We start from the raw sequence: 19,669 nt of genomic DNA, 5'->3' as shown, positions 1-19,669 counted from the left end.
TATAATCAGTTCTCATTTTCTTGTTAAAAAGAAGAAAACTCAAAGAGTGGTTATACTTTACTTAGTTCTAAAAATTAAGGGTGGATTCGAATCAAGCTAGTGCGAACTCAACTGTCAGGATGGCTCGAACTACAAGCTTGAGTGGTGTTTCAACTAAAATCAGCTAAAATGATGTTATTTTGACTAATACACATCAAAACGTCATCGTTTTAGTTTATTTTAATTCAACTACAATATCAAGCCAAACTCAAACTAGTTTAAGAGGAAAAGCCGAATTCAAGCCTAGGTTGGAGCTCGACTCTTTCAAGCGGAACAGAACTCAAATTTATGTAAATTTGAATTTGACTCGGCTCGAATCAAACCCTACTCACAATGAGAAAATATAACTTTAAACATGAGACTCTCTATGTCCTCAGACACCCAGTAATGTTTATTTCAACTTGTCTTCATCTTCGTATGTCAATCACCTCCGCATTTTCTATATAGTTCTTCATATAATCCTCAATGTCACAAAATCATGAACAAACCAATTTTACCAACAGCTGCACTAGCCACTTGGCAACAAGAACTATGCTCCAAGCTACAACCATAGTGGCCTCACCACAAAATCACTATTGTTACCTATACTAAAACCTACGTAATAGTACCACCTCCACTAGTGCCTCCATCCAAATAGCCAACACAATGCAGAGACCACTTCTGCAACCTGCTTTACTGTACTATCGCATTCTTCTCAAACCAAAGCAATTTAAAAGAACAATATGTTTAAAAGATATTTTCAAGTGAAACTGAAAAAAGTAGAACTACACCTTGATCTTGACTCAGGTTTAGAATGATTCAATGTCATCTCCTATTATTTGAAATTGCATCATCATCAGTTCATGGCTCCCATTTAAAAATTAATATCAAAATGTAGAAAATATAAAGCAGAATTAATTTCAAATCAGCCTCTAATCTTTTTTAAAAGGGAGCAACATATTAGTTTAGCCCTTTTGTAAAGATCAGTAGAGACTAGAAATTGAGTTCACACTTCTTATTAGAAAAGATAATGTACATAATTGCTGTGACGTAATCAACCTAGAACAAGCAGTTAAGAAAGCTAGCAGGAGAGTTTGATGTTATTTACTCAATTACAATTCCACAATTTGAACTAATCACTTATCAGCATTTAGAATCATTCATGCATCAACTTTTGCAAGTGCATTTACCAACAAAGACAATGTGCATGCCTCTACATAATAGTACCTTTAAATCCAATCTAGTTGAAGTGGTTGAAATCACCAGTCAACTTAGATCCTACAAGGGTTTGTTGAACCTAGATTTCACCAAAACTTATGATAACATTACAGTTGGATAACCACCTGTATAAGTGATTGATAGTTCATAGGAGCCACCAATAGGGGCATAATGTTAGGCCTCCGATTGTGGCAACATACCATAGAAGGCAGCGAAAAGTCAAGACATTGAAGATTTACAAAAGAAGGACAAAAAAACTTAGCATATAAAGCAAGACACCAATTCAAATTAGGAAGCGATAAGGATTAAGGGTAATCAAGGATTTACCCATTAGATCAAAACCTAATGGCTAAATAAAGAAAGAGTTATTTTTTAGATTAGGAAGTTATCTATTTAAACAGTGTAGCGTAGAGGGGAGGGATTATCTGGCTTTCTAGAAAATGCTGTAAGCAGAGTAGCTTTGCCAATATTTAATCCAAGCATAGCACCTAGATCTCTACCATTGTATAGTTATTGATTGAATGCACTAAAATAGCTTTTCTCAATATTCACTTTATATCTTCTCAAAATTCATTTCAATTCTTGGAGTTTTATCAATTGGTATCTGAGCACTGATCCACAAACTTACACATCCATGGTTAATACTAGAATTGAGAACCAAGTTGATTCATTGGAGAAGTCACAGAACTGAGAATTATGGCAACAAGAACATGATGAACGAAACAACCAATTTTAGATAATAGATGAAAAACTCTTGGAAATTTCAACGCTTTGTAAAAGGATGGTTGCCTTGAGTGAAAGGCTGAACACCTAGGTTGGAGTTAACAACGTGGGTGCTGGTATATACAAGGGATGAATGACCAGTGAAGCAATTCAAGTAATCCCAACCAAACCCACAAATAGCCCGACTGCAAAATCACCCACCACGCAAACTTCAACACTTTTCTTCACCTCAGATGACCAGTGACTGATAGCCATGAAGCTGGACTTACTCAATTTTAATGGCAAATGGATTTATAGAGCCGAACAACACTTTGAGATGCATAATACTCAGCCAAAATAGGAGACTTAGCTAACATGCATAGCCATTCATTGGCTCCAATAGATGAGGGAAAACACCAACAATGGACTAGGAAACACTAATAGCTGAGTTGATGCAACAATTTGGAGGAAAATCCAGGAACCTATATGGGAAGATGGTAGCTCTCCGAATGACCACCATGGAGGAATATATCCAACAATTCAAATACATAGCCAGATGGGTACCTAGATTGCCAAAACAAGCTTACTTGGGAAATTTTATCAATGAACTCAAAGAAATGATTAAACAAAGGATGTAGGTGAACAATCGGCAAGATCTCGTCTAAATGATGGAATTAGCTAGAGACGTAGAAGAAGAAATAAAAGGGGAGAGCTTGGATAGAGTTGCTACTCGAGTGCCCTAACTTGCACCCAATGACTTGAGATTAATGGAATCAAAGATGAAAAATTCACCACACACCAACGCTTGACATCACAGCAAAAGGCAAAATTAGGAAAGGCGTTGAATGAATTTCAATCGATAGTCTAAGAACCAAGAGGGCTACCTCCACCTTGACATTACGATCATGCCATACACTTGAAATCGAGCATTGAAGTCACAAATGTGCGACCTTACCTTTACAATCACAATCATACTAATGAAATTGAGAGGCTAGTGCATGAAATGCTAGTCATAGGGATAATCCAACCCAATTTTAGTCCATTCTTTGGCCCGAAAATTCTAGTGAAAAAGAAAGATGGTAGTAGTTTTGTGTTGACTACAACATCCTGGATGACACAACCATTACAAACAAGTATCTAATTCTTATCAAAGAAGAACTAGGAGACAAATTAAGAGTGAGGTCTTCTTCTCAAAAATAGATTTAAGGGTTGGATATCACCAAATTAAAATTCATGCTAATGATGCACCAAAAATAGTTTTCAGTACACATGAAAGCCACTATGAGTTTTCAGTCATGCCTTTTTGGCCTGACTAATGTACCAACAACCTTTTAAGCTATCATGAACGATTTACTAAGACCTTTCTTGCAAAGATTCATACTGATATTTTTTTAACAACATATTGGTTTACAAAAAGAACTAGGAGCAACACATTATTCATCTTCAACAAGTGTTAGAAGCCTTGTAAACAAATATCTTTTTTTTTTTTTTGAACCGAAGATCCTACTTGTATTAGTTAGGCGGGTAAACTCGAAGCACAATGATCGAATCCAGAACCACTACACCAAATAAATCAAGGTTTCATAAGCATAACAGAGGCTCAAACCCTAGTTTTCTCCCTAAAAATTCTAATATTTTACTAGTTTTTCTAACCCCTCCAATCAACAAAACATATAGACTACTTAGGCTACATCATATTAGTCGTAGGGGTGGCTATGGATCCTACCAAGGTCAAGGGTTGGTAAATTAATCAATTCCAAGGAACGTTAGGGTTGTTCAAGGGTTTTGAAAGCGACAGGATAATGTAAAAGTTTGTCCCTTGACAAATTTACAACAAAAAAATTCCTTTAAAAGGAATGTTGACGCCCATGCCGCTTTTGAAGAGTTAAAGAAAGTTGTCACAACTAAACCTTTTTTTAGCCATTTCGGACTTATCATTGCCATTTTTGATTGAATGTGATGCCTCTGGAAAAATGTAAGAGTCTGGAAAAATGTGATGCCTCTGTAAAAGTTTGTCCCTTGACAAATTTACAACAAAAAAATTCCTTTAAAAGGAATGTTGACGCCCATGCCGCTTTTGAAGAGTTAAAGAAAGTTGTCACAACTAAACCATTTTTTAGCCATTTCGGACTTATCGTTGCCATTTTTGATTGAATGTGATGCCTCTGGAAAAATGTAAGAGTCACATTGATGTAGTGAACCGTCCAATAGCACATTTCAACAAGGCACTCTACAAGCAAGTAGCGAGTGAATCCACATATGAGAAGGAATTACTAGTATTAGTGTTGGCAATACAACATTGGAGGCCATATCTACTAGGCAAACCATTTTCCATCCAAACAAACCAAAGAAGCCTAAAGTGCAAGGTCAATCAACAAATATCTACCCATGATCAACATAAGTGGTAGATGAAATTATTAGGATACAAATTTGAAGACAAGTCTACTCCTCAGGTTTTAATTCAATGGAAGGGGTTGCCACCAAAACAGGCTACGTGGGAAGACAATGTTGAGTTTCAATAGCAATTTTCTTCTTTTTGTCTTAAGGACAAGACAATTGCTGGGGGAGATTGTTAGACCATTGATTGTGGCAACCTATCATAGAAGGCTACGAAAAATCAAAGCTCTAAAAAGGTTTAAAAGAGGAGGATAAGAAGACTTTGAGGATAAAGTAAGACACCTGTTCAAATTAGGAGGCAAGAAGGAATAAGGGTAACCAAAGATTTACCCATTAGATTAGAAGCTAAAGGCTAAATGAAGAGAGTTATTTGTTAGATTACAAAGTTATCTATTTAAACAGTCTTATGTAAAGGGGAGGGATTCTCTGGCTTTTTGGGAAATCTTGTAAGCAGGGTAACTATGCCAATATTCAATCCAGGCACAGTGTGTGGAACTCTACCATTGTACAATTATTGACTAGATGCATTAAAATAGCTTTTCTCAATATTCACTCCATATCTTCTCAAATTTCATTTCAATTCCTAGAGTTCTATCACATAACATTGCTAGGTCGAAAAAGAGGAACTAAGACAATCAAAATAACATACTTGGAAAATTAGTTGCTTATAGAGCCAACACAAGAACTTTTTAAAACATATCTATAACCTTTAGTGAAAACAAAACAAAACAAAAGTAAACATTATTTGCATAAACTTTGTACATTCATAATAGTCACATACATTAATTTAAATACAAATTTTTAAACAAAAAACAAATGATTTGGAAACTTTATTTACAAGAGACTTATGAGTGGAGAAAAAAATCTCACTAGCCATTAGGTACCGTCAAGCAACATTTACTTTGCAAGTACCTTCAACAACTCTCATGAAAATTATATGAGCAGCAAAGAAGTTACCATAGTTCATTGTTTATAAGTCTTTACTCAAAAGTCAAGCAGCTGGAACCCTTTTTCCATCTTCGATAAAAAAGATTGCAGTTTTCGGGACCTAAAAAACGGGGAAAAGGACAAAGTTAAAAAGCCATATACTATTTAACAAGATTACATCTTCAAATACTTGAAAAAGAAAATTTAAAGCTTGAAAAAAAACAGAGGATCAAACCTAAAAGTTTGATGACATCCCTTAAACATTTAGACAAAGCATAGACCATTACAATCTTTAGATAATCACATGTGTAGATGCAAACAAACAATGTGCACGGTACATTCCTATGAACAAGGCTCACATTTTTCAATGAATTCAAGATTCCTAAATGTATAACGTTATGCTGAATGACATTTTTTCTAACATGGCACCATTGATCCTATTTCTAAATTTACCAAAACGAATACTTAAATTCAAGCTAAACTTAGTTCTCTAGAAAGACGGAATTCAGTTATGGAAATTTAAAAATGGCTAGTAAGTTTTTCTATAAACTATATCTTATTCCAGGAAGAAGGCAAACAATACAATATATACACAGAAAGTTTAAACCCTCAAGATTCTCATCCTAAACAAGTCTTTGACATTGCTACATGAAGACTGCACCTAAATCAATAACAGGAACTCAAATGAATTGGTACTTCTACTAAAATGCCAAGTTGTGTGAGTTTTTCTTTCAATGGCAATATTAAGTTTGATCCACTTAAGATGTTAGGCAATGTATACATAAGAAAAGATATTAATAACCACATCTGTCAGTTCCTTATGTTTACAACATCTACACTTGGCAGAAGTTCGAAATATGCAAAGGCACACCATCTAAACCAACACATTAAAATTGAAGAGAAGAGAGAATGATAAGAGTTTATTACATCAGGCCAGGTTTCTGTGATAAATTCCACAATGCCATATGATATATCTCCTTGAACATCGATCTGCTCCTTCTCAGTCGGTCCCTAAAACCATCAATTCAGAATACATAAAACATAATTAGCATTTATAGGATAGTAGATTACTTAAACCCAAACAAAACAAGCACCTTAACAACAGATGATCCTGTAGCAAACTTTTTCCCAAGTTTCTTTGAAGCGTCGCTAAGTTTAACACCTGAAATATGATCCAATAAACTTAGCTAGTGATCATTATGGAAAATAATAAATCACAATTTGAAGGAACATAAAAAAAAAAAGCAGGATACATCTCACCAAAAAGTTCCAGGCCTTTCACAGAAGTGATACTTTTTCGTTTGTTACGAACAACTTTTTCAATAATAACTTCTTGCTTCTCCTTAGAAAAGAATTTAAGGCACAATTCAATTATACTTCATTTAAGAGGAGACATTGAATAGTACATGAGAGATGAGACAGGATGTTATTCATCCAATTGGTTATAAACAAAAGAGTTTAACTCTTACTTTTTTCTTTATCTTCCCACCACGAAGGCGTTTGAATTCTTCTTGCTTAGCTGCTAAAGTGACCATTAACACCATGAAGTTAAACCATGATATATAACACCATGAAGCACATAACATCATCCAAAATTCAATCTCCATTACCCAAAAATATACCACCATTAATAGAAACAAACATTATGAAGTAAAATACACATTTGAAGTCAACTCATTTAATACAATAGAGAGGTAAACATTTTTAAAGAATTCAACTCATTCAATACAGTAGAGAGGTAAATATTTTTAAATAATTGCCAATAAGAAAACAATAATTTCCACATTTTCAATTGTAGAATTTAATATTGTTGCATAAATAAAAGTAAAAATCTTAACAGACACTATAAATTTTAGTTTTTTTCATAAAAAAATAAGCTGACCTGAAGATGCAGCCGGGGAGATGCCAGTGGATTGTAACTGCTCTGTAGCTTTATCAACTTCCTTTGAACTTGAGTCTGCCATTGATAGAAAAACCAATTAATAACGGAAGAGCGGGCATTAGTAATGGAGATCGATTGGGACCTTTGGTGAGATCGGGGTAAAGATCTGGTGCGTTTTGAATCAGCCGTGCGTGGTTTACATTTCTCGAAATCGGGTCCGAATTCGCAGTACTCAGCGGGTAAACTGCATACCGCACAGTACAAAACCCGAACCGGTTGGGGTTTCTCCGCCATCAACTTGAGAAAAGCTCGAATCTCCGATGTGCTACCGCTATGTTCTGTTTTATGGGAAAAAACGATTCGTTCGAGTAACGATTTCGTTATTGATGATGGTACTGTTACTTGAAGATATTTAATAGGTAAAACGCTCCGTTTCGACTTCAACGGAAAATGAAGTTAATTTCGTTAACATTCACTTCCCTTAGGTTTCCACATTTGAGACAGGATAAACCATATTTTTCCGTCAAAGATTTCTTTCATTGACATTTTCCTGCTCGTAACGTTTTCGAAAATATTTTTCTCACTCATTGTTATATAGCTAAATTTTTTCTTTGATCAAACTTACAAATCCAATTCTCAAAAAACGATTAGCTATCAGGTAGTGATAAATTATATAATCAGTGATTAAGCATATCATCCGGAAGTATCGGTACAGGACCTTATTATCTAAATATAACTAAAAATATATGAATTGACAATTATCAATATTTTCACATTATCTTGAATATGTAGTAGCAATTTCTTATTATCATACAACCACTTTCTGTGATACCAATGATTACAATTGAAATACAATTATTCAATTTCATACCAAGTGCACAAGAGTGTCTAATAATAACGACACTGATCATGGTTCATACTATCATATTTTTTATTCAGTTACATATGTAACATTAATTTATTCTTCGATAAATTCAATATTATACAAGGGTTTATAGACATCTTTTCTACACTATAGTGTTGACATTCATATTGTTATTTTAACAAAATTTACTCAAACCATTCAATAATATAACCATGGACATAAGCTTTCAAATAATAAGGTGAACTATGTGAAAAATTTCTTCCTATTCATAATCAATTGCACTAAATTTACAACCTATAATTTAGTGCTAAAAAGAGACCCTTGAAAAGTCTTTCAATGTTCTAACAAGAACACCTTCTTTTTCTACCGATACTTGTCACAAAACACTATTGGTATGGCTTGTGGGAAAAAAATCAAAGAGAATCCTAAGTGAGTAAACTGATGGGTCTACTCTTAAGTGTAAACTCCGCATCAAGTATTACTTTGACACTGACACCATCTCATCTAGGATCTAATTCTAATGCTATCAACCAACTTGCTTTGGATATTGAAGTGCAACTGATGATGCCTTACGCGCAAGCACAATTGTATAAAACCATTGGAACTTGAATAAATGTCTTCGCCATTCTGGTCTAAGACTAGACAGCTTTGCCCTAACAACATCATCAAGGTCTCTAGACATTTCACAACCATTAGTCATCACAAAGTTTAGACCCTCTTGCACAACCACTCTATATCTATAACACCTCTCTTCAAACACATACCTCTCAATAAAATATAAATTCAAAAAAAGAGACTTTTAGACATTAAATATCTAATAATAATATGAAATATTAATAAAATAACCAAATTTAAGGGGCTTTATACAAGTATAACCATATTTCTCAAATGTATTTAATTAAGTTGGGTAAATATGTGTAGGGATAGGATTGTAAATTACTTTTGTATAAACCACTTTAATCAATATCTAAAAAAGAGTAATACCACGTACACATATTTTAAATACATAAAATAGATATGCAAATGATGTATTATCATGTGACTCGATGAAACTTTATCTTTAATTTAAAATCACATATTTATATAATGATACATTATCTATATATATTTTATGTATTCAAAATACGTACATATAGTTTTATTATGTTCGAAAAAAGAAATTATAATAGCCCGAACTCATTATCTTTGTGGCAAACTCTGAAACTTTAAAGATGGTAAATGATATATGTCCGCTTTCCAAATAGTAAAATAAATATACGAGTGATAAGTGTAAATGTTCGAGGTTTACATTACTATGCCTTCATCTTTAATATATTTCCCTATCATGTAAAAACCATTATCATTGACACAAATTAGTAAAAACTCTTCTTTGCTGAAGTATATATATGCCTAACTATCACAGGCTGAAATTTCCGATTTTTCCTTATGATATCTCTGATACTGTCTTCTCGAGAATCAGCTTTGAATACGCCCACTTTCTCCCGTTCCTGTTTTATTCCATCAACCAAAACTAATACTATTAAAAACAATACAAAATTCAGTAACAAGATTCTTTACAAAACAGTATTGAAATTTAATGTAATTTCTAGAAATGTATTTGGTAATTGGTATTGCCGTATTTCCACTTCAGCACAAAATCTACTCTCATTAAAATTAAGATACGAGAAATCTCTTATAAAGAATCAACATTAATTGTGCTCCCCGTTTAAGTAAACTGTATCTATATATCGCTCATACACCACCTCTTTTATGCCACTGTAAGTCATCAATCAATAATGAACAGGGAGATTAACATTGGAGCAGTGAACCCAAACGCCTGTGCCGCCTGTAAACACCAGAGAAAGAAGTGCGATGAGAGCTGTGAATTGGCCCCTTATTTTCCAGCAAGTCGCTATGGAGAATTTCAACATGCCCAGAAACTTTTCGGCATCAGCAACATTCAAAAGATCATAAATTCGGTTCAGCCAAATCAACGACATGCAGCTGCTGAGTCCATTTTAATGGAGGGTAACATCAGGTATAATGATCCCGTGCATGGCTGCGTTGGTGTCGTCTGTAGACTTAAGTCTCAGATTGCTTTATATCAGAGTCAACTTAATGCTGTTCATCAACAACTAAATATCTTGCGTGAAAGGGAGAAACAAAAGCATTTTGAAGGCCTTACAAAGGGTTCAGCGCCATCGTCATCATCACCATTCGCAGCACCAACGCTGATTCAGAACGATTTTGATGCTTTCAACTTTCAGCCTTCAACCCCACCTACTCATCTTGTAATTAAACTTGCATTCAATCTCAAATTACTTTCTTTTTCTTCTTGCTTTTATCATATTTATAATCTTTTCTTTTTTGCTTTCGTACGATTTAGCAAGCTGGTATCTACAATTACCAGTCAACTATAGAAGAAGGTGAAGATGTGAAACCTTTTGACATGCAAGGCATTGATCCCATGCCCGTGGAGTACCCGTATCAGATTGAGCAAGCTCTTACTTGTTTTGATGAACCCGGAAACCCTAAGTAATCTATTTCATTATTTTCCAATAATTAATTTCCTCCATCTTTATTAAGCTATAAAAATATAGCACTAATGCATGTTGTTATTGTGTTCAAACGTATGCAGAGACAAAGGGAAAGCAACCACGAGAGGCAGCTGAGAATGAAGAATCTTAAAGAAGGGGATTGAACAAACAGATTGTTATCAAATTATAAACTATGAGGAAACTTCATTTAATTATGTATAAGACTTCTTTTTTAATTATGCATGCACCAGCTGTATTTGTTTTTGGAGCTGTGGAAATTATGAGTTCAGGAATCTTTGCTATCTAAAAGACATATGAACAAAAACTTTGTTTGATATGTTTAGAATTGTTGCTTTTCGATAAAGTTTTTTATGAACCACAAAAGTACATAATTTTGATTTTTCCGCAAGAAAGACTACAAAATTAAAGTGAATTACTCAAGTATCAGAGATAGATTAACAATGGCGTAAGTTTTTAATCTGGTTCGATCGAAAACTTAATTGTTGCATGGTTAATACTTGATTTGTGACATGAAGTGGCTAGTTCTTAGATACATACTTAGGATCCTTTTATATATCATATCTAAATATTATTAATTCAAATATAACTCAAGAGATTGATTGCCATAAAATTTGTGAAAAAACAGGACAACTATATTGACAACATGATCTCCATTTGATTGGGTACAATTGTTTTCCTTACATACACAAGAAAAAATAAGAAAAAAATCTCGTAAATATTAAAAAGATATGTTGCCATGTAGAATTATTTACGGTTTCTTCTTGTATCCCCGAACAATAGGAGGATAGGTAACATGTTTAGTCGCTTTTCTTGTAACTTGGCATTGAGTAATAAGTTTAACTAAGAGAAGTTGTATTGTATAATACTAACAAATTTATAATTAATTACCATTTTTTATAAATCGGCTTTGAATGTATAATTTGTAATTTTAATAGGATATAAGAGATTTGATTCAAAAATATTTACTTCCTACAATTAAATTATACATATTGCCAATTAAGGTAATATGTATCCAAAATCAATAATAGAGTAGTAAAATTAATATGAGTAATACTATGTGTATCTAAAGTGAGTATATATAATTTTATTGAATTAAGATATATAATATCTCATAAATTAATAATTATGAGAAAGGTTAATGGATTAAATTAATAAACTCTATAAATTTATAAAGTAATACATAATAATAAAAGGCCAAAAGGACTATTTTTCACTCAAGTTTTAATGCAAAGATAAATATACATCCGTAAGGTTTGAAAAATCAAAACACCCACTTATAAGATAATTTCCCTTAAAATTTTAGTTAGGATGAAGGGTAAAATCATTATTTTAATTATATTATTAAAAAATATTTTTTTATCTCATTTTCTCCTTAAGATTTTAGAAACTAATATTTCACTATTGTCCAAATATTTCCAGTTTTGAAAAGTGTCTTTTTTCCCAAACCATTGGTTTTTTTCTCCCCTCCATCTCCGACAACTCCTCTTTTTTCCTCCGTTCGATTGGTTGTCTCTTACCATTGAAATGGTTGGTCGACGAATGGACACAAGCAAAGATTTCTTCGTCTCAACAAAGAAGATCTCTTCATCAAACGAAGAGATCTCTGAGACATCGAGCAATGAAGGAGAAATCGCACTGCAACATCATCAAAGGGTATCTTAAGCACTAGAGAGAAGCAATAGTCGACAAAAGGAGAGGTTGCCAAATTTTTGAACAATCTAAAGTTGAAGAAGGGGGTTAAACTGAAGTTTTCAAAAGTTTAGGGGTGGCTAAAATGAGAGAGAAAATGTGGTTTTTTAAAATTAAAAAACTTTAGACCAGGATAAAGCTATTAGTTTTTAAAATATATGGGAGAAAATTTAATGAATTATATTTTTTTAAATATTATTATTAAAATATTTATTTTACCTTTCACTCTAACTAAAAATTTTAACGAGAATTAGTTTATAGATAGACATTTGAATTTTTTAAATCTCATAAGTATATATTTGTCTTTACACTATGACTTGCATGGTAAATAGTCCTTGGCCATAATAAAACCAATAAAGGTTTTTATGTCTAACTGATAACATAAATTAATAACTTGTTAATATTAATAATAAAAAATATTAGAAGTACATTAAATCTTAATTATTTAAATAATTAAATTAAATTGTTATGTCGTTTGATTAAATAAAAGATATATATTAATTTATATTAGTAATTTTTCCCAAACTTCGAATGCACGGGCTTGCACTATAATTCATTAGCATCAACCCTAATTTTAATCTCTTTATTCTTTGAAGTTGTTCAAAGGAGGAGGTTCTAGGAGTGAAAAGCCATGTACTAAGCCCGCTAGCCTAGACAAAGGTCAAAGATTTAATAATCACTTATATCTGAGTAGGGGTTTGAACCGACAGCCTCTTAGTGTGTGAGTGAGGCTAACATGATTACTGACTACACCACCCCAGCATTGTCATTAGATACAAAGACTGAATTTGACACAGTGCACCATGCTTATGTCAAAGGATGTGCTTTGTAGGTGTGTTAATTGGTGACATGATAAGACCTAGGCACGACCCATGTCATGCTAAGGCTTCCCAAAGAGTGAGTCTTATACATTGTATCAACCTATAAGATGATAAGCCCCGAGATATGGTTATGGATCCCTTAGATAGTGCTTGCATGGGTTTTTAATAGATTAACCCACGTATCATATATTTATTTATATTTTTAATTTTTAACATATTTTTTAATTCTTTTTTAATAGATTATGTGTGACTAACCAACGAGTTAGTCTCCAAAATCTTTGACACACCTAATACAATTTAAAAGTCTGACATGACCATAAAAATGTAGATTATACTTCTTTAGAGTAGGTCAAACTAATCCAACCCCTTAGATTTGTCTAGTTATTATTATAAGGGTAAAAGACTTATTCCCACTAAAGGTATAGTAAAATCTTAAACTCATATTTTTCAATTTTCAAAAACTCAAATATCTACCCATCATCCAAAATTTGTTAAACTTTTCTCTTAAAGTCAAGGGTAAAACCATTATTTTATCAATAATATTAAAAAATTATAATTTTATCTTATTTTCCCCCTCTGGTTTTGAAAACTCACAAGTTCACCTCTGCTTAAATATTTCAAGTGTAACTATTTTCCCCTCATACTTAGGTTTTTTTTTCTCTCTTTTTCGACCACCACTCTATCACCGGTGTCTTCTTCATCCCACCCTCACCGTCAGGATTGTTTGGATGGCCATCTTGGGAAGTCATCCAATGAAGAGATGTCGTCTCTTCGTTGATCTCTTCTCAGACAAAGAGTCTCTTCTCTTTTTTGCACAGGCTTTTTAACGTTATCGGTCGAAAGATTTCAACGATAAGGGTGAGAAGAGGAAGTCACCGATGATGAAGTGGTACCCAGAGAGGGAAAAGAAAAAAAAACTAAGCATGGGGGGAAAATAGTCACTTTTTAAATTTTAAAATGTTTAGGCAGAAGTAAAGTTATTAGTTTTCAAAATCTAGGAAAGGAAAAAAAAATTATAATTTTTTTAATATTACTGAAGAAATAATGGTTTTACTCTTGAATCTAACAGAAAAGTTTAACAGATCTTAGATGATGAGTAAGTATTTAAGTTTTTAAAAATTGAAGAACATAAATTGAGATTTTCCTATATCTTGGGTAGAAAAAGTCTTTTGACCTTATAATCAGAACTAGACAAATCTATGGGCCGGATTAGTCTAAGCCACCCTAAAGAAGCATATTTTGGCCTTATTATAACCCAACCATAAAGCAAGCAGGCGTTTTTTCAAAGTACATGTACTCCCTTATCTAATTCCATCCTCATTATAATAACTATTTAATCTACTTCAAGTTTCTAAATAAGAAATCTTATTATCGTTGGGACAAAATATCCACCGCCCACATAATTGGCGGCTTCTTTCTCCCAATTGATTAAAAAAATACGATTTTTGTCTTGTTCCTACCAAAAAGGTCTCACATGAGCTGGAAATTTTGGCACCCGGTTTAGCCCAGCTTTGGAAAAAACAGCTTGTATCAAACCCACAAGTTTAACAGGTCATGTCTCAGGTTGTGACGTAACATAATGCTCTAGAGTTGATTATACTCATTAAAAATTAATAAATTATTAAACATTATAATTTAATCACGGATCTATCTATTAAAGGCTCGCAGGGACACAGTTTTAAGGGCTTCGAGTTATGCCCTAAACCTTTTGTTTTTGTCGGATTGACCCAGTTGGAAGAGTCATTAAGTGGCTTGTCTCATCATGTGGACCAATGGGCTTTAACAGGTTCTACCCCAGAAGGCTCCACCAGGCCAAGTGACACTTATAGTCCGCAGATTCTACGCTCGTCTTTAAATCGAATAAGTTTGTATTGACATTGTCGGACTTGCGGTGAACACATCAAGAGCATGTTTGGTAGGGAATAAGCCGATCATCAGAATCCAAATGCAGCCAATTAACCAACCAAATGCCCAGAGAGACTGCATCAGCAATCTGATGACTCTGATCTTAACCATGTGGGCTTGATGTGAAATTGACTCCAGCGGCTCTCGATTCAAGTAGAAATCGGGAAATATTGTCGGTTTTATATTTTTACTTAAAAATAAAATAATTAAAATTTATTTGTGCAAATATAATTGAGTGTGTCAATTACGCATAATTGAATATTGGAGGTGAATATAACTTTTCAAAATGTTTTAGAGATTTTTGAAATTTTAATATATATCTTGATAGTTTAAAAATTAAAAATTACAACCTTAATAAAATTGAACGAATTATAATAAATTAAAAGTATAAATATTATATTATAAATTATTAGGTTATAATTATTTTTTTAAGATATTGTATAAATATAATAGTTTATGAAAATGACAGGAAAAATATTTTCCTAAATGAGTTTTAAAAATGTATTTATATTTTCAAAATATTGTTTACAATTTAATCCAATAGGAGAATTATTATAATATTGTAAATTTTGAGAACAAAATAATATTTAATAACATTCATATTATAATATTAGATAAAATAATATAAATATTTTTTAATGGTCAAAACTAATGATCTTTATTGACATATGGGTTAAAAAATAACTTTTTCAAATTTGGAGGATAACAAATAAAGTTATCAAACCTTGGTTGGCGATAGTTGTTTGGCCTTCATTGGATGCGTATTCCTTTCGGCTTAACCTTTCCGTTTCAGTTTTCATAAGCATGAGGATGCCAAAATTTTTTGAACTCCCTCTTATTTATTTGCCAAATGACTGTTTCCCACCTAAGGTTTGGTGCAAACCCCATTTCTCATCTGTTAACTATTAAAAATCTAAATATTCATCTATTTGTTAAATTTTACTGTTACAACAGGGGTAAAATAGTCATTAAAATTTTTTATTTAAATTCATATTTTAGTATTATCCTAAAGTTTTAAAATGTTTGTTTTTATCTCATAACCTCATATTTTTCAAGTTTAAAAACTGACTTCTCCTCCCCTCCCCGGTCTAGTTTTAAACACTTGTCTTTTTTTTCATTCAACCGCCCCCTCAGATTTTAAAAAAAAATTAGTTTACACCCTAGTCTTCCTTTCTCCTTCTCTCTAATGATGATTCATCGCCACTCGTCATCAGTCTCTCCCTCCCACCTTGCCAGTCACTCTCTCTTCCCACTTTGGCTGTCTTCATCTCCCAAAGAAGACGAAGAGTCTTCGTCTAACAACGACTAGTTAGATGAGTTTTTGTCTTTGATAAAGACAACCGTAGTGGAAAGATAAAGTGGCTAAGAAGGAAAGAGCCAATAATCGAAAACGACAAATAGTCGTCAAAGATCAGATCTGAAAATTGAGGGAGAGAGAAGGGGTGAAACTGAAATTTTTATAAATATAACCTCATATTTTTTAGGTATAAAAACTGACTTCACCCACCTCCAAGTCTAAGATTTTAAATCCTCATCTTTTTTCCCATTTGTCATCCCCTCAAATTTTAAAAAATTTCAGTTTGCACCCTTATCTTCCTTTCTCCTTCTCTTCAATGGTGATTCGTCACCATCGGCCATCGATCTCTCCCTCCCACCTTGCCAATCGCTCACTTTTCCCATTTTGCCTGTCTTTATCTCCCGATAAAAGATAAAGAGTCTTTGTCTAACAAAGACTCATCAAATGAGTCTTCATCTCTAACAAAAAAAGTGAAATGGGAAGGAAGAGTGGCTAGGAAGGAGAGAGTCGATGACTGAAAACAACAGATGGTCATCAAAGATCAAATTTGGAAACTGAGGAAGAGAGCAAAGGTGAAACTAAAATTTTTAGAAAGTTGGGGGTACCTATAATGAAAAAAAAAAATGAGAGTTTAAAACCCTAGACTTGAGAAGGGAAAAGTTAGTTTTTAAACCTGAAAAATATGAAATTAGGGGACAAAAATAAATATTTTAAAATTTTAAAATAATACTAAAATATAAATTTAAATAAAATTTTTTAATAATGATTTTATCAGTGACAATACCAATGAAACTTAATAGATTAATAAATATTTAAATTTTTGATAATTAAAAAATAAAAAATTAGATTTACACCAAACATTGGGTGGGACATAATTCATTTGACCTTATTTATTTATTGAATCTTACTCTAAAAATCAGACTCTAACATTAAAATCTTCTACCTTTTTTTTTTTTTGCCCTTTTGATAATTAAATAAAAACCAAAATATTATTCAAATATATTAAAATTATAAATATATTCCTTTTTTTATTATCTCATTAGGCTCTTATTATTAAAAACAAATTAAAATTTTATGTATGTTATTATTATTATTTTTAAATAATAAATTATCATAAAAATAAAATTATTATTATATTTAATAAAAATAAATAATTATTATATTTGTTTAAAAATAATAAAAAATTTAAATACTAATTTAATAAAGAATTTATAGATATAATTATTATAAAATATTATTTAAATAAATAAAATACTATAAAAATATTTTATATTATTTATTTTGTTAATTAAAAATAAAAATATGTTTATTTTAAAATATTAAAATATTAAAATTAAAATTATTGTAATACTTTTTTAATATTTAAAATAAAATTGTTACTTATCTTTTATATTTTGTATTGATCCCCGAAATAAATACAAATATCCATTTATTTTATGCCCCACGCAATCCCCTTTTATGTTAATCTGTGATTATCATGATAATCAAATTATGAATTATAACATATATCACAAATTTAATTTTATACATGTATCGAATAGTATATTATATAATATAATTATTAAAAAATAAAATAATTATAAATTATTATTTTAAAAATTATCATAAAAATTATTAAAAATTTAACATACCTTTTATATATTTTTAAAAAAATATATTAATTTATATCAATAATATATATTAATCATATATCATGTTTATTTAAATATATTAAGTATAATATAGTTTATAATATATATTATTTTTTATTTAAATCATAAAATTTATATTATATGGCGTAAGATGCTAACTAAGATAATTGTCATCATATAAAATACACAAACGAAATGACAGAAAACGGCCATCCACTCAAAAACATTATCAATGTGCAGTTTCTTAATACACTAGTCTAACCAGTACTGAACTACCTCTCTTCCCCTCACCGCTGTCACATCTCTCCCCACCACTTCTTCAATGTCCATCACACAGGCCACCTTCAATCGCCATTGATAAATGACAAACCCTGCCACCTCGCATTTACCAAAACACCCCTCCATTTGTCTTCAACTTTGTGCTAAACAGGCTAAAAAGGGAAACACATTGCTACGACAATACAAAACCAATAAAACATACCTTTACATCAAATAGGGAGTAAAGTGATAAACAAAATGTGATTTTTACTTTCTGCTCTTTTTGTTTTTTACTTTCCCTTGAGCATTTCTTTGTAACGCAGGAGAGAATCAAGTCTCTGCAACTTCAGTTGGCGTCTGAATTTGTTGATAAAGTCATCGGCTTTCGCATCAACGCTCTGATCACCATCGCCAATTGTGGCCGTTCTCTCCAATCTAGTTGTTTGAGGCCTCCTTTCTTCCACCGTCTCCGTTTCATCATTATCCGTTTCCACCTTTATCGACTTCTCGCTCACCGATTTCTTCATGTTCTCCTGGACCTTCTGCTTGGACTTTTTCGTCTCCGATTTACTCCTCTTTGGCTTATGTCCCGGATCCGATGCCACCTCGGTTTCAGAGTTGTGAATAACCTCAGTTTCTACTTCCGGGTACGGTTCTTGGGATCTGTAAACAGAAGGCAACCTAATAGACTTCACTCGTTCCAAGAGAGATGGAACTCGTTCGATCCGGATCGGGTTTGGGTCTGCGGGGAACGCGTCGTTTAGAGGTTCAGTGGGTTCAACAAAGGGTGGATGTTCTTCTGGGTTAGGAAACTTGTACGAGAAGAGGTTGGACTTGACCCGTTCGAGCAGAGACGGAGCTCGTGCGAGTTGCGGCGGGTTCGGGTCGACCGGGCCTGTGTTGTATAGATGTTCAGTCTCAGCCGTGGGTTGATCAAAGGATGGATGTTCTTCTGGGTTGGGGAACTTGTAAAGAGAGAAGTTAATGGACTTAACTCGGTCAATTAAAGAGGGAGCTCGTGCGAGTGGGGGTGAGTCGTAGGAACCGAGTTGGTATTCGTGATTGATTTGCGGTTTCTTGTGAGAAGTGAAACGAGAAGTGACGACAATGGTTCCGATGACGAGGTTGATGAAGAGAAAGAGAGTGGTGGGTGTGAACCAGCTGGTTATGGAAGTAAATAGTGATGGATCTGTCATGGTTGTGTTTGTTGAGTTGCAGATAAAGGAAGAAGAAGAAGAGCGTAGTAAGTTTTGAAGAAGAACTGGAGTTTGAACGTGGAAGGAGATAGTTCGTGTGTCTATAATATATAAATATATATATATACACGTATAGTTAAACATTGGTTGTAGGGTTATTTGCGGTAGTTTGTAATATTTGCAATTTTTATTTTAATTGTGAAAATTAATAATTTTTCTAATTTAATTTTAAAAAATTTATTTTTCAGTTTATTATTTAAGGTTTTTTAATTTAAAATATTACTTTTATATTTTAAAAATTTATTCTTTTTTTTTAATGATTCATT

At 32.4% G+C, this 19,669-nt stretch overlaps 2 protein-coding genes and 1 pseudogene across 2 annotated transcripts; 1 reads left to right on the top strand and 2 right to left on the bottom strand.

Annotated features, from left to right (window-relative positions):
- Nucleotides 1–5,055: 5,055 nt before the first annotated feature.
- On the bottom strand, nucleotides 5,056–7,618 carry LOC123194405 (annotated as a pseudogene).
- Nucleotides 7,619–9,784: 2,166 nt separating this feature from the next.
- Nucleotides 9,785–10,527, top strand: LOC123194178 (LOB domain-containing protein 4-like). Its single transcript, XM_044607337.1, has 2 exons — nucleotides 9,785–10,279; nucleotides 10,375–10,527. The coding sequence occupies exons 1-2, from the start codon at nucleotides 9,785–9,787 to the stop codon at nucleotides 10,525–10,527; spliced, it is 648 nt and encodes a 215-aa protein (XP_044463272.1).
- A 7,910-nt stretch (nucleotides 10,528–18,437) lies between these two features.
- On the bottom strand, nucleotides 18,438–19,343 carry LOC123194177 (pathogen-associated molecular patterns-induced protein A70-like). Its single transcript, XM_044607336.1, has one exon. It carries the CDS (start codon nucleotides 19,341–19,343, stop codon nucleotides 18,438–18,440), a length of 906 nt encoding a protein of 301 aa, XP_044463271.1.
- Nucleotides 19,344–19,669: the final 326 nt, after the last annotated feature.

This window comes from Mangifera indica, chromosome 13 (assembly GCF_011075055.1).
Source record: "Mangifera indica cultivar Alphonso chromosome 13, CATAS_Mindica_2.1, whole genome shotgun sequence".
Classification (NCBI taxonomy): domain Eukaryota; kingdom Viridiplantae; phylum Streptophyta; class Magnoliopsida; order Sapindales; family Anacardiaceae; genus Mangifera; species Mangifera indica.
The sequence above is the reverse complement of the archived record's forward strand: the minus strand, read 5'-3'. Positions and strand labels throughout refer to the sequence as shown.

Coding starts and splice junctions, on each gene's coding strand:
- LOC123194178 (XM_044607337.1), top strand. CDS start 9,785: ATGAACAGGGAGATTAACATTGGAGCAGTGAACCCAAACGCCTGTGCC. Junction 10,280..10,374: donor CAACCCCACCTACTCATCTT/GTAATTAAACTT, acceptor CGTACGATTTAG/CAAGCTGGTATCTACAATTA.
- LOC123194177 (XM_044607336.1), bottom strand. CDS start 19,343: ATGACAGATCCATCACTATTTACTTCCATAACCAGCTGGTTCACACCC.